This window comes from Hoplias malabaricus, chromosome 5, assembly GCF_029633855.1.
Source record: "Hoplias malabaricus isolate fHopMal1 chromosome 5, fHopMal1.hap1, whole genome shotgun sequence".
Taxonomy (NCBI): domain Eukaryota; kingdom Metazoa; phylum Chordata; class Actinopteri; order Characiformes; family Erythrinidae; genus Hoplias; species Hoplias malabaricus.
In genome coordinates this window covers 8,350,973-8,366,373 of record NC_089804.1, presented here as the reverse complement: position 1 = coordinate 8,366,373, position 15,401 = coordinate 8,350,973, and the positions used below count along the sequence as shown (strand labels likewise).

The window sequence follows — 15,401 nt, the reverse complement described above, 5'->3', positions numbered from 1 at the left end:
GTCACCTTAAGGCAAATCTCTCGGAAGACAAATTTTCCGCTTTCTTTTAGCTGATTAGAACTTGGGCTGTTTTATCCTAGCTAATACATGCCCTAGTTGTAAGCATGTTGTTTGTTTTGCTTGGGTTTTTCTGGCTTCATTACGCAGGCTTTGCATCTTGGCACAAATCCGCTGAGCTCACGGGTTCATGCTATGAAGGATATGGGTCAGTGCTTTCTGCCTGAGCTCTGCCTCATCTCCATGTCTTCATCCGATGAGCTGTATTTTACCTGTAATCAAGCTAAGTGAATTAGATGCTCTGGCCTGTTTTGAAAGGAACAGTTTGTTCACATCCTTCTCGGTTTGGAGCATGTTTCTGCTACTGCTTTTATTAGCTCTGATTCTTATTTTGTGTAATGTGTAATCGCACCTGTTAATCTTCCGCATAACAGGTTGCTTAATTTATCCTGTGAGTGTTAAATTGTTTAGTACAATTTTTCTCCTTGAGGTTAAGCTAGCTTTTTGTTGCTGCTGTTTTTGAAGGGATGGTTTCAGCAAAGAATCAGAATCATTGAAAAATGACCTCCAACCGCTTGAACTCTGGACTCACAACGTGCTCATAGCATTACACATTAATCACGGTACTCAAAGTTGTAATCAGTAGCCTAACTCAAATTGGTCTCTCATGAATGATTAATTCATTTAAATGGGCAAACATTACCATTCTTTAAACCAGACTCTGCTGCTTGCTGTATGTTTGAAAGAGAACTAGAATTGTGCAAATGAATCATGGATTTATAGACTACTCTAAGCAGGCCTTATTTCTAACATAACAAATTTCTAACCTTTTCTACTATTGCATATTTGTTGCTTGTCCTATAGCTAGCAGTAGAAATTTCTGAGTTTAATATTTTGTGCTAGATAAGTATTTTATCATATTGTTATTTACATTCCCTTAATAATATGTTCTCATTTGGATTTCTGTAGTTATCTGATTTTTCATGTGGACATGTAAATAGCAGACTGCAATTTCTGAGATTGGAGAAATGTCTAGAAAACAGATTAAGAAATCAATTTAAGACAGCTGGATTTTAGTAATTTGATTTCTCAGTGTGTGTATACCCATAGTCTGTTGAACTGAGATGAGGATATTGCTCTGTTTCTGATCACTTAGGGTGGAAATGTCTCCAAATTTGGGACATGGCTGACTGCATTACCGGATGTGCTACAAAACGAACCAACTCCATTTACAAATGAGTTTCTGTGGTAATTCAAATAGTGAATAAAAATTACAGAAAAGTTTAGTTGTAACGTAAAAACAACAGTCATTTTCCCTCTAAAACACACCGTTCTCCCTTAAAAGACACTGAGCTTCTGATGGTAAACAAACCAGAGGGAACAGCATTTCCCCACAATTGTAGACATCCCTTTAATGAGTTACCTGCTTTGGGATTTTTGGGATTTTTTTTTTTTTTTTTAATAAATCTTTTCAAATGTTTGCAAACTTAAAGGTAAAGACCCAAATAGAGTTATATTCTGTAGATTGAAAAGACTTGATTCCCTGCAGTGTATACCTTAAGTCAATATTGAAAAAGGATTTATCACTGCATTGTGTTGTGTAGTATATCAGAATAGTCCTCCTTTGCACCCTCCTTGCTTCATGTATTTGATTTTGACTCTTCTTATTTTCACTTATTATTTTTTTTTGTGCCACCTTATTCTATTCTTCTCTATTCATTATTTGGCTTTCCTCACTTGCCACCTGCTGCAAGATCAGAACTTGTGTTTGCTCCTCTACTTGTGTTTGTGATCACACCCTACCTGTCACAACTAATCGTAACCCATCATCTCAATCCAAGCTGGAAATGCCAGGCAGAAATAGAGCTGTCTGTCACTGAAATAGAAGTGCCTCTTTTCAGGATCTCTCTCTCTCTCTGTCTCTCTCTCTATGCAAACCAAACTAAATAAATAAATGGCCCTTTTGAAAATCATGCGTCATGGTTTACTTACAAAGAAGCCAAGTTCAGGACTTGGTGGCAGCACATTGTTATGATCATATAACTTGGTGCCTTTTTATCACAGTCGCAATGTGTTTAAACAACCAAACCCTTTAAAAAGTACATATTTTATCCCCTAACTACATTGTTTATATTGCTTGGCTGATGTTTTCCATAGGTGTGCTAAGCAGGGCATAGTGGAAGTAGTATAGTACTAAAGAAACAATTGTATTGGTTCCCAGAGTAATGTATAACCATAACATTTGCAAAAACATTAGAAACTCTGCCAGTGTTTGTGACATGATGTTTGTTATTTATTTTTTAAATTATCCACAATGGCTTTCACTCTCCAGAGCACATAACATTGCAGTCACAGTGCAAATATACTGACAACATAAAACATCTCAGTTTGCCTTCCAGTTTATTAGCACTTTTAAACAAAGCTTTTTTTCTCTCTCTGTCCTTCCACCCACGAATGGCCCTCGATGCTCTCTTCTTTTCTGAGGTTTCCAAAAGACTGCAATTATGGTCTCATCTGCAAATCCTTGCCCTCATAGCTAATTAGGGGTGGGAGGGAGAAATGGAAAAAGATGGAGGCAGGAGCGTGAATTGGAGGATGAAAAAATTAGAGGACACTGAGACAGCTAATAGTTGTGTTTTATTGTGGACAAAGCTGGAGGGAGTAGGTGTCAAAGAGCATGGAACCTCATACCAATGCTTCTTTAACCCTCTCTTATCCACCCAAATTCACTGTGAGAATTAGCTTTACATCTTTTAACTACAAGAATATTATCCCTATTATCCTTATATTCGGGTTTCTGGAATCATTGTTCTCATTTTTTTTATTTTGAATGTAACAAATACTTTATCTGAAAGTTAAACTTCTTTTTGTTGTTTATGACCGTTGATGTGAGAAATGTCTCTTAAAAAACAAAAGACGACACCGTATTTGGGGCAGAGCTTAACACAACATGAAGGGACAGACAGACAGACACACACACACACACACACACACACATAAACCCGCAAGCGGTGAGTCGGTCACAGTGCCCAGGGAGAGCAGAATACCTTTTTTCATTTATAATTCCTGCATTCCTCTTTAGTAATCAGGAAACCACTTGAGTGTAAAATTTTTACAATTTCCAGAGGCATTTACATGTATTTTGGGCTACGTTTTATGCTATGACCAATAGGATTTAATCATTTAAAATGGGTCAGAGTGGGTGATGAGGCAGGACAAAACAGCCAATGCTGTTCAACATTAAGAATGTTATATTACATTCTGACATGTAGTTACAGCTCTCACTAAACAGGTATAAAGATTATTAAAGAGAATTATACAGATTTAGTTTAGATTATTATGAAATATTATACAGGACTACAGAAGTATAATTCCTTAAAGGTATTTTTAGTAAAGGTTGCCATATGTGAAATATACTGGACTTCAATATTCATTAAAATGCCTCCCCCAATTCGGTGTTGCTCTTTAAAACCAGTTTTGTCACTGACTTGTAGGAGATGAGAACCTCGAAACCTTTTGCTTCACTATAGATCCATGATCAGGCAGGTTGGGCTGCGCTTGAGTGACTACTTCCTGTTGGTCAAGTATCAAGCATTTAGGCCTTACAGTTTGGGCTGGTCATTGCATTTCATCTGAGAAAAAGAAGTGGAAAGAAATAACACGACAAAAGCTTTGGGCTTGAGAACCAAAGGTGCTTGGATCCCAAAAAAAAAAAAAAATTTTTAGTTTGTAAATTTTGATTTTTGATTAATCTTTAAATAATTGCCCATTCCTACATTTTTAGGGACGCACAGATGCTGATATTTCATGTTCAAGTATCTGTCGATACAGAGTCTCGATACCAACTCTACACTATCATGAGGATATATGTCACAACTTTGAAATGCACTTTCTAAGGACTGCTTGTGATCTGTTAGTGTGCTTCTTTGTGGTTGCTTGAATGAAGTCAGTGTTCTTAGGCATGCCTTAAGATGGGGTTACACTACACTAGATTTGTAGCCTAATTTAAAAAAAGTTTGCCTTAAAATCCTGTTTCAGACCATTCATCCATTATCTGTAAGCGCTTATCCAATTCAGGGTCGCAGTGGGTCCAGAGCCTACCTGGAATCATTGGGCGCAAGGCGGGAATACACCCTGGAGGGGGCGCCAGTCCTTTACAGGGCAACACAGACACACATCTACGGACACTTTTGAGTCGCCAATCCACCTACCAATATGTGTTTTTGGACTGTGTGAGGAAACCGGAGCACCCGGAGGAAACCCACGCAGACACACCAACTCCTCACAGACAGTCACCCGGACTGGGAATCAAACCCACAACCTCCAGGTCCCTGGAGCTGTGTGACTGCGACACTACCTGCTGTGCCACTGTGCCGCCCCTTGTTTCAGACCAGCCACAGCATATCAATGTATGTCGTGTGTATCGATGTAGTCGTAGTGTAAACTCTCCACCCACTCAAGGCTGAGCAAATCCCTTCAACAGCCAATGAGAACAGAGCACTGGAAGTGAACACAAGCACGTACAGTGGAGAATGGGTTCAATGGGAAAACTATGAAAAACTACAATACATTACATAGTGTTGGATGCACATGTCCCTAAAATAACGAGTATTACCTGTAGGCCATTACAGCCTTTATTTCAACTTTTATTCTAATATTCTTTTCCATCTTAAATGACGCAACACTGTGATGTGCACTACGGCTACCGCTAAAATTCCTGAAGTGGAATGATGCCGCAGCTATGTGCTATTATACTAATCTCCTGCGCTGCAATGTGTAGATATTGCACAGACTGCGCTGTCTTCACATCCATTTTTTTTTTTTCATTTGTGAATCTCGGGAAACATGAATTGTGTGTTTGGTTGGGGAGTTTGGGGTTGTGTAGTGTGTTAAAATCGGCAAAATTGTAGCGTGACATACCCTATCCGTTTATAATCTGCACCAACTTATATTCAAGCTGCGTCTAGCGGTGAACATGCACGTCTGTATGTGCTTCAATGGGGTGTGTCCCAAAAAGTGCCCTGTATACTACATGTAGGGAATAGAGAGTAGTGGACCATAGCCACATAAAATTTATTGAGGTCAAGTTGCATGATTAGTTCCGGATCATACATGCCAAACCAAAGATGTAACATCACTTGAGAAATCAATCCCACTGCTCGGCGGTCCAGTACTAAGGGTGGGCAGTTGATTCCAGAACCAGCTAATTTTGCTTGATAATTGGCTGTCTGCTTTTGATTAGTTCTACTTGGCCCCACAGTGGACACATTAACCCATTTCAGATTCATCTGCCCAATCGTGGCAAGATGAGCAATGTTTAAATATGGGGTCATACAAGTTTAACTCATCAAAAATTTTTTGTGTTCTTTTTATATTGTGGTGTGATTTGGGAAGAGCTAGTTTTTCACAGCAAAGCTGAAATAATATATCCTTATTTTTTTAAATATCTGATGTCTCTGCAGTGCCCAGGTGTGCAATGAGCCAAGCTATTTTCACTGGCCTCTCTGGGAAGTGTATGAAAGTCTGTGTGTCTGTGTCTCTCGTGTAAATCAGGGCAGCAAGTGATGTCAGTTATAACCAGGTAGTGCTTGTTTTATTTGTAGAAGTGAAGAAGGTACAGTGAAATGTGTTTTAACATTACACAATACAAAATGCTAAACATTCAGTTAGCAGGTGTATGTTGCCTTTGTTTTATTCCACTCTTAATAAAAGGTTTTTTGCCCTCTCTAGAGGAGTCTTAGTGTGCTTCACGTTTTTCTGCATACAGTTACCATGCACTAATACTTCAATTCATTCAAGTGCCTTTCCAAGCCATCTATCTTGTGCACACACACAGTGTGACCCTATCACCTTCTGTCAGCCATTTCTTGTCTTGTAGACTCCAGCCAAGGCCCCCATTTTTGCTCTTTTTTCATCAGTCTTTTGTTCATTTTGTCACCCAATTTGTCGTAAGACTAATGACATTTTTAAGTCAGTGGCAAATAAATGCACGTTATTTGATGGGCAGCTCTAACAAGAACCGTTATTAAATGTAAAACTGTATCAATGGGGATTGAGCATATGCTCTAAGTGTGAACCCCAGACAGACATTGTACTGAAGCATGATTTAGGAGAAGAGGCTTGATGATGTCACACACTAACGTAAGACTACATTATAGCTTAGAGGAGCATGCAAGGCTTCATTGACATTCAGAAGGGTCAGTTTGATGAATAAAACATAGACTTATTTGAATATTGTTAACAGGGACAGTGAGGGATTTAGTAGCTGTCATTAGTGATGTTAACATCGCTAATCTCTCTTTCTCTCTCTCTCTGTCTCTCTGTCTGACTCTCTCTCCCATTTCACAGTTATTGACAGCTGACGGACGTGAGGATGGATGAGCTACAGGATGTACAGCTGACAGAGATTAAGCCCCTTCTTACAGACAAGGTGGGTTTTCCAATGCACATTTAGCACCCCCACATTGAGTTACTTCTGTTGATTCAGTTACTGAGTAACTTCAGAAAAGCACTAGCTGAAAATGAGTTTTATATATCGTTTATAATTTTTTTAGATTGGTGTAACATTACAGAAATATGAAACAGAAATTGTGTTCTACAGTGTTTGAAACACTTCATGCAGACTATTGATACATGCATACCACATGTAGTGTAACGACAAAATAAAAATGTAGTTTTTTCTTTTTTTTTCTTTTAAGCGTGTTAGATATTAACCTTAAAACCATGATGGCGTAAACCAGTGGTCCCCAGACTTTTTCCACAGTGCCCCTCTTTTGTTCCCGTTTACAGTCGAATTATTACAAGTGACATGCATTATGTATCTCATTCATTTGCCCCCACTTTGGGATCCACTGGCGTGAACTGTCGAAATGCTGACTGCTAGTTGCAGGTGGAGCTCTTTTTGATTGCCTCTTTGCACCTGGAATAAAAAAAAAATCCATGAGGTGCCTAGAGATTTCCACATCTGTAGTTGGTGCCTTATAAAATTATCCACAGTTAAACTGCATTGGCCTTTCATCTTTTGGTGCGTTTCCACCGCATGTGTCCGGCTCTACACGACTCGACACGGCTGGATGTGCTTAAAGCTTGTCACTTTTCCACTGGCAGGGCTTCCCCCTGAAATGGAATCAGTGATGTCGCAAAACCCCATCTCTAACAGGAAGCGCTGGCTTTTAAAAAAGTTAGGCGCAGTTTACTCATCATGTATTCGCTTGTTTTTTTAGTTTTTTGGACTGAACACGACTCCACGCCCCAATTCTCACAGATCAGTTTTACTTGTTGTATGTTCTGCTTTCACTGGACATTTTCATTGGCCCAAGGAGCATATAAACCTCTTCAAAACACTTCAAGGTAAAGTTACGAGCTGCCGTTGGGAGTCCAATTAAAATAAATGTGAAAATTACTGTAACTTAAGAGATTTTACAAGCGGAGAGTTTGTGCTGGATTTGAATGAGCTCTGCATTTTGTGAAGATTGACATGTCTTTCTGGCCAATCAGCGCTCTGCAGGGTTTACACGTCACCATTTAGTACCTACTTGGCATGGTTGGAACCTCGCATGAGCTGGGACTGAAACCTTATCCGGTTCCAGGGACCAGGTACCAGATTTGGAAAAGCAAAAGAGCTGTGCAGAGTCGAGTAGAGTAGTGTAGGTTCCTTGCAGTGGAAAAGCGCCATTAGACCGATGATCTAATAAGTCTGATTCAAAGCTTTCCCCTTCAGGCTGCAGAGCTGCTGGCTACACTTTTATACAACGCTGCTCTTGGAGCAGTGCTGGATTCAGATGAATCCTATCCATTATACAGATGTCATCTGAACTCAGTTCCACATTTATCTCAGTGTACTTCTGCAGAAAACAATTTGATAAACAACTGTCTTCATAAGCCGGTGAGGAATTGAGCAAATCAGCTGCTATCTTGTAAAACCTGCTTAATGGTGTTGCAGATCATGGAGCAGAGAAAGTCTTGTTTTGTGCCTATTCAAACAAAGTATTATTATTATTATTATTTTAATTAGCACTGTGAAATCGCAGGGCAATGCTGGAAGAGGAAAAATGACTCCTTGAGTACGAGCGATGATGAATTTATTGTTTTATTTAAAGCAGTCCACTGAATGGCACACATACTGATTTCACCCCATTCTACTGATAAGACATGAGAATGAGGAGTGATCAGCACCTCATTCAGGAGCTAAAGCTGTATAAGGTATTTCCGTAGGTCAGTAGGGTGTTTGAGGCTCTGTTTTGCGTGTTGCTCCTTTCTTTAACCTCCACATTTTTATAATCAGTGTGTTGCTTAAATATTTTTAAATATTTTTGTTCTATTATATAGTGTGAGTTGTGCTGCTGCCATCTTGATGCTCATTTGTTTGGTTTGCAGTCATGACAGATGAGCCCTGATTGGTCAGCCTGATTTTAACATATCCGTACCCAGCAGAAAATAGAACAGGTTCTATTTTAAAAAATTGACACTATCTGTCAGATACTGACTTTGTGTGAAAGACACCATTAACAAATTTTCAAATCTTGTTTTGAAATCTTTTTATTTTCCTCATCTGTAAAAATCAGACATGATCACAAGACATTTAGTTCACTTTTTTTACTGGTTTAGTTTCACCCACTCAAAAGCAGAATGTTATATCCAGCTGCTATTCACAGCTACAACCATATTAAATTGCACTAAATACGATTGTAGCGCATTTTGGTTAATATTGAATATGTAAACCCTTAAGAATAGGCAATAAGATTAAAAAATTAAAAATAAACAAACTAGATTTCACCAATATTTTCCACAGAAGACAATTTCAGGCTTTCATTCCAATCAAAAAAAGCATGCTTCATATTACTTGTCTTCAGCAAACAGAAATGTTTAACCACCATCAGATCACTCCAAAGAAAACACCAAAGTGTACCATTTCACAAGACACCAGTTTTTATTTTGCCTGTTGTTGCCCAAATTATTGGTGGATACTTACCTGTGGGCATTTCTAAACTTGCTGTGACCTTATGTTGCCATGGTTACACTGATGTCAAAATGAAACCTCATGGCAGTACACTGTACTTTGCTGGCTGTAGTTGCTACACTGTGCCTTCAGAATCAAATCACATACATTCCTACCTGATTTAAACCACAAATCATTAATCATAAATCATATTTATGAATTACATCTGTGTGTAGGGCGTAACCAACAGTCAATATAAGAGAAAAATTTTAGAATTAGAATCAGTTTATTGGCCACTGTGCTCGCACACAGAGGAATTTCTCTGCATGTAATCCAATCTGTGCAGTGAAACACACACACACACACACACACACACACACACTAGTGAACACTAGGGGGCAGTGAGTACACAGCGCCCAGGGAGCAGTGGGGGTTAGGTGCCTTGCTCAAGGGCCCTTCAGTCATGACCTTTTGGCTCTGGGGATCAAACCAGCAACCTTCAAGTTTCAGGCCCAATTCCTTAACCACCAAATCATAACTGCCCCATATATATTTTCCCCAGTATATCTGTACAATATTATACAGGGCATGGTTTGAAACCATGACCATAAGCTTCTATCCATATCTTGTAGAAATGAATATCTAGCAACCAAATAAGGGGCACCACTTCACAGTGGCAGAGTAAAGCTTGCTTGATTTTCAATAAATGTAATATGGGAGTTGGGTAGTTATGGCACTGAGAATTTTACATTTTTACTTTTATGTTTGTAGATTGTTCCCTTGTCATTTTATCATTTCTGTTTTCTTTTGTCTTTTCTCATAGAATGGCCGAAATTTCCAGGACTTTGACTGTCAAGTAAGTTGGATTTTTGTGTTTTCAATTCTTGGCCCCCTAGCACACACAGATTTCTGCTTGGTCAATCGATTTGCTGTCCATCTGCACAGTACCATTGCCTCGTTTCTGTTGACTGTGGCTAACCACTTTATCTCAAACTGTGGGTTTTTTTTAGTCCTGCCTAGCTAACGTAGTGGATATGAATCCACTTGTTCAGTCCTTAGGCTATGATTCAGACAGCCAAATGAACATCTGTGTATGTGCTTGAGTGAGTGATTTTACGTGTGTAGGTGGATGGGTAGAGCTGCGTGGGTGAGTGGTTGGGCTAGAGGAGATGGTAATGCTTGTTTGTGTGGAGTCAGAGATGGGAACTGTGTAGCTGTGTGTGTGAGAGAGAACTAACAAGGATTTTTCATTATAGTCACATTTGATACTTAAATTTTCAAGGACATTATTGTAATAAGTACCACTCCTTTCAGAGGCTCAAAGCTATAAACCCTTCAGCATTATTCTTACTGTATTAAATTTACAGCCAGACAATGAATATATAATAGATAACGTCTAGGCCATCTATGAAAAATACTTGGGTTGGTTGTCAGTTTTCACCTCTGAAAACTTTACTAAACTAGTCACATCATAACTTCACATTTACCTTTATGCTAGTGAATTTGTAAAACCTTAGTTGGAAGGTACCAACTGTGATAAATCATCTAAAACTTTTTGAGATTTTGAGCATCCTCTATGCTGGTTCAGTGGGGCACTGTATTATCTACTATCTTGAGGCAGCTGAACAATAAAGAATAAAATAAATAAATAATGATAATAATTCTGGGATGATGGTGCAAAAGATAGCTTGGCTATTAGTGCAGTTCTACCTCCCTTCTACATATATGCATAAACAAAGCCGCACTGCAAATCCTGGACCAATTAGAGAAGATGCACACGAGTGCAGGTGTGTGGTTAAACTCACTGTGTCAGTGAGGCCCTAAGGCTATAGCCCAGCACAGCAATGCTATCTCCAATTACCAGACATTCACAGTGGCATCTAGCAGCTGCAGTCAGTTTCTGTTATCCTCTACATCATACACACCACCTTTTCAGTCCTTCTCTAAACATGTAGAAGTAGGGTGTTTACATTGATGTGTATTACTATAGATTTAGGGCAGGCCTGAAAAGCACTTCTTTATTAGTGACTTCTCAACTCTGACTAAAGTACAATAATATAAAATTGGTAATTAACCACCATTTATACCAAGCATCACCAATTGGCGGACCTTGGTCTGGACCTTCACAATATTATCTGTGATCAAGATTTGAAAAATTAATTACAATACTATATTTGTCAATTATTGGAGCTTTGTTTCTATGTTTGTTTATTTTTAGATGTTTGCAGTAATATATATCATGTGCATAGACATGGACAACCATATTTACATCACAATATATTTCAAAAATGGCGGTCAATATGATATAGTTCTGATACTGATATAAATTAGGGTTGGGCGGTATAATGTTAATATCATATACAGTGGAAATATAAAAATGTGGACAATATCTCATTGATGGGTGATGTCACAGTCTGAAAACGGGGGGATAAAAACACAAGCCCAGTAGTTGTGAGTTTAGTGCTGTGTTTGGGTTAAAAGAGAGAGGAATGAAGTTAAAAAAGACAAAATACTCAGAAAACCCTTCACTTCACTTTATGCTCACAGGTATGAGGCTTTACCCTCCAATTATGTGAGTTTTGAGCCTCAGTTCAACTGGAAAATCATGTGCTGTGGTGTTCTAAACCACAAGTGCCTGGGGTTTTTTTTTTGTAATCAACACGTGTGTCCATGTGCACTCGGGCTGTGCTGAGCTGATATGCACAGTGCTGAAATCCATCATTCGACTCACGCTCACGCAACCCGAAAATGCACCCGCCATCCCACGGTAATTGAAAATGGAGATTTTTTTCATATTTTTTTTTTACATTGTTTAATCATAATATTATGATAATCTTCTTGTTTATACACTCGCTGTCCATTCTCTCAGCTTCACTAATCATGCAGGAACATTGTGTTGTTCTGCAATCACAGACTGTAGACCACCTGGTACGAGTGGATCAGATACAGCAGTGCTTCTGGAGGTTTTAAAAACTGCGTTCACTCACTGTCCACTTAGACACACCTACCTCATTGGTCCACCTTGTAGATGTGAAGTCAGAGACGATAGCTCATGTGTTGCATCAGTTAGCACAGGGCCCTTTCGGCTGAATATTTTTGGTTGGTGGACTATTCTAAGTCCAGGTATGATACTGAGCACTTTAAAATCTTGAGCAGCACTGCACAGTAACACACCACCACCACCACCACGGAGGGGTCACTACTGCACTGAGAATGATCCATCAACAAAATCAAATTTGTTCTGTGGGGGTCCTGACCATTGAAGCACAAGGTGAAATGGCCATAAGAAAGAATGCACTGAACCAGTGGACTGTTTGTCTACCATGCAAGTGCCAAACAGATGATGGGTGTATGTTACATAGGTCCTACTTTGAAAAAAATAAATATTGTTGAAACTATGAAATGTTGATTTTTAATTGTTGGATTGTAGATGTAGGTTGTGTGTAGGATTTAGGTTATAAGACCCTGTATAGAGTTTATGGAGCTTAGACTGTTGATGGGAGAAATGGTAGAAATTGGACTGCATATATTTGATTTTTGATTTATATCGTAAATTGGTTACAGCAGTTAAAATATACATCCTTTATTCAAAGATAATGTATTAGTAAGCTAAGGTCCTGCTGCTTGTGCTGTACGTTGCTGTAGAAACTCTGATTTTAGGCCTGTTGTGGTATAGCAACCTCTTGATGCAAAAACAAACAAAAAAATCATCTTGATGCTCCTACATGTAATTTCTCTGGGATCTTTACTGTTTTAGCTTCAGTAGCCATGTAGGCAAGGTGCACTTCACTGTGCTCTGAGGTGAAAGGAAGTGGATGTCCCGCATGAATTTTTGATTCATAGCAAGGGCATTCATTCAAACGGGCTAAAATCTCTTTATTTTTAACATTTTCCACATGTGCTGTGCTGAATTATTGGTTACAAGAAATGATTTTATACCACAGAAGAAAAAAAAAAGGATTTAAAAGCTAAAGAATGTCAGTTTTTGTGTATTTGAATTAATCAGGCCAATTCATAATTTAATAATTTAATCAAATCAATTTATAATAACATTATTATGATGTTAAATGTTATATTGTTAAAAAAATGAAGACTGAGTACAATTATATGTTTTTGTTGACCTTAAAGTATTCATGAGTATCCACACAAATATGGGGTTGAGATGAAGCCTTTTTGTAAGGTTTAGGTCCATTAACAGCACTGCTTTCAGAGCCTTGAATAGGCCCGTTGTGCTATTTTGTTTTTTGTTTTTGTCTCTCTCTCTCTCTCTCTCTCTCTCTCTCTCGTGTTGCAGATGCAAGAAGCACATTGCTGGAGGTTCAGTGTTAAAAATAGCCTCTGGCAGCAGGCACCTGTAATGGAGTGACCTGGCTCAATGAAGCAATATCTCTAGACACCGCTGCCGGACAATGGGGAGCCATGTCGTTTACACACATGCTCAAGATGAGGGGTGCTTTAATAGGTTGTAGTGCTGCTCTAAGAACCTAAATCTATGATGTCATTGACTGTTCAGTACAGTCCGTGCTTAATGTTCAGAGAAGACAGCAGTAGAGATAGAGACGTTTGGAAAAATATATCCTGTGATTAAAGATTAAATTAGCAATTTGTTTATTGCTATAGGTACTGTGTTTTTTTTTTAATATTTAGAGTGGGGGTGATTTAGTATTATTTAACATGATCCATTTTAAGGTCCCACAATAAAACCTTCATATTTTAATTTTATGTTCTTCTGTTGTATTCTGGTATAGAAGTGTGGCATAACCCTTTTGAAATTTGAATGATGCTCTTTGCTTTCAAAATATGATATCATTTATTACATGTTAAAATTGAGAACCTGTGTAGTGTTTAACTGCACTTCTGTGGATGTTTGGGATTATTTATAAATTGTAATAAATACATGAACACACACACACCCCTCTCTGGTGCCTTAACACATCTATCCTCAGCAATGATTCTACCCTGTTCAGTCGGAATTATTGAAGGTACTGGTGTTTGGAGGCTTCTGAACTAGGCATATTCTGACACCTATTTGGCTTCTCCAGGAGGGGGCAGCATGAATGCACTCAAGTGAGATGATGGTAACACAGCTTGAAGCAAGGTAGTGTGATCTGGATGGCAGCAGTGTAGGTGTGCACATTTTATTGAAAAGGAACAGTAAACACTGCATATATACGTATATATAAACATTTAAGCTCAGAACACTTTAGAGCCCATTTTACATTTACATTGCTCAGTACATTTTAGAGCCCTCAGTGTCACTGTTGGACCGTGAATAGTCCATGAACCAAAAACATCCAGCTGACTGCGTCCTGTGTCCACTGATGAAGGACCAGAGGACAACCAACACACCCTGTGCAGCAACAGATGTGCTACTGTCTCTGACTTTACATCTACAAGGTGGACCAAAGAGGTCGGTTTGTCTAACAGAGTGGACAGTGACCGTACAGTGTTTACAAATGCGAACAGCACTGCTTTGTCTGATCCACTTGTACCAGCGCAACACACACTAACACACCACCACCATGTCAGTGTCACTGCAGAGCGGAGAATGATCCACCACCCAAATTACACCATATCTAATTTCAGAACTACATAGTGCTCCTGTATGATCAGTGGAGCTGATAATCATGAATGAGTGTAGATACTAGGTACTAGGACGATTAATCGATGAAGGATTAATCAATATTGATATCTTTTTTTTATAAGGCAGTCTGGATAGCTTTAATGCTGAAAGAAATCAGACTATAGTAGAAGCTATAGTAGAATAGTTTATATATTTGAAATGATATGTAATGAAAAGTTTAATGTTTAAATGCTTTAGGGCCACACTTTATGTTTTGAATGAGATTAAATGATGTCTGACTCACTTCCAGAAATTAGTTGAGAGTATCAATAAATACTGCTAATGATTTGCAGGAAATGCAGTGTGACAGGATTTCAGCTGATATACACATACAGACATTTTATTTGGAATTTGGAGTTTCAGTTGATTTAACAGTTAAGAAGATCTTTGCCATCCTCTCTTTACACGAAAAAGTCATGGAGCAAATGATTGCTCTCTTTTTCACTGTGACAAACAAGGCATGACTAGTGTGTCCTCAGAACTGTGCAGAATGCGAGCACGGTATGTATTAGGTCAGACACTGCTGATTGTATTAGAAATGGAGCAGTCTATGTATGACGATTAACTGAGTAACAGGTATGTTTTATTTCTCACCTCTTAAACAAACAAAAAAAAAAACAGGAAGCACCAAAAAGTAACTCAGTATTGAAAAACAAAACATCTAACACAGGATCTGTGTATCTGTGATATTTACTGTAAAAGAGAGGGCATTTGGAGAAAAATATCATTGCTGTTGGATGAAGATCTCATATCTCAAAATATGTAACATATTAGCCTCAAAGGAAAAAAAAAACGGAAAATAAGATTTAGTTAATTTTTACGCTTACTGACTGACTGACTGAC

General features: G+C 38.5%; 1 protein-coding gene across 2 annotated transcripts in view; it reads left to right on the top strand.

The window, feature by feature from the left end:
• Positions 1 to 15,401, top strand: part of ndrg3b (ndrg family member 3b) — a 65,128-nt gene that overhangs the window by 14,907 nt on the left and 34,820 nt on the right. For both annotated transcript variants that reach the window (XM_066672910.1, XM_066672909.1), the window contains exons 2-3: positions 6,346 to 6,427; positions 9,759 to 9,791. In XM_066672910.1, the coding sequence (XP_066529007.1) occupies positions 6,371 to 6,427; positions 9,759 to 9,791 (90 nt within the window). In that variant the 5' untranslated portion in view covers positions 6,346 to 6,370. The remainder of the gene's footprint in view (positions 1 to 6,345; positions 6,428 to 9,758; positions 9,792 to 15,401) is intronic.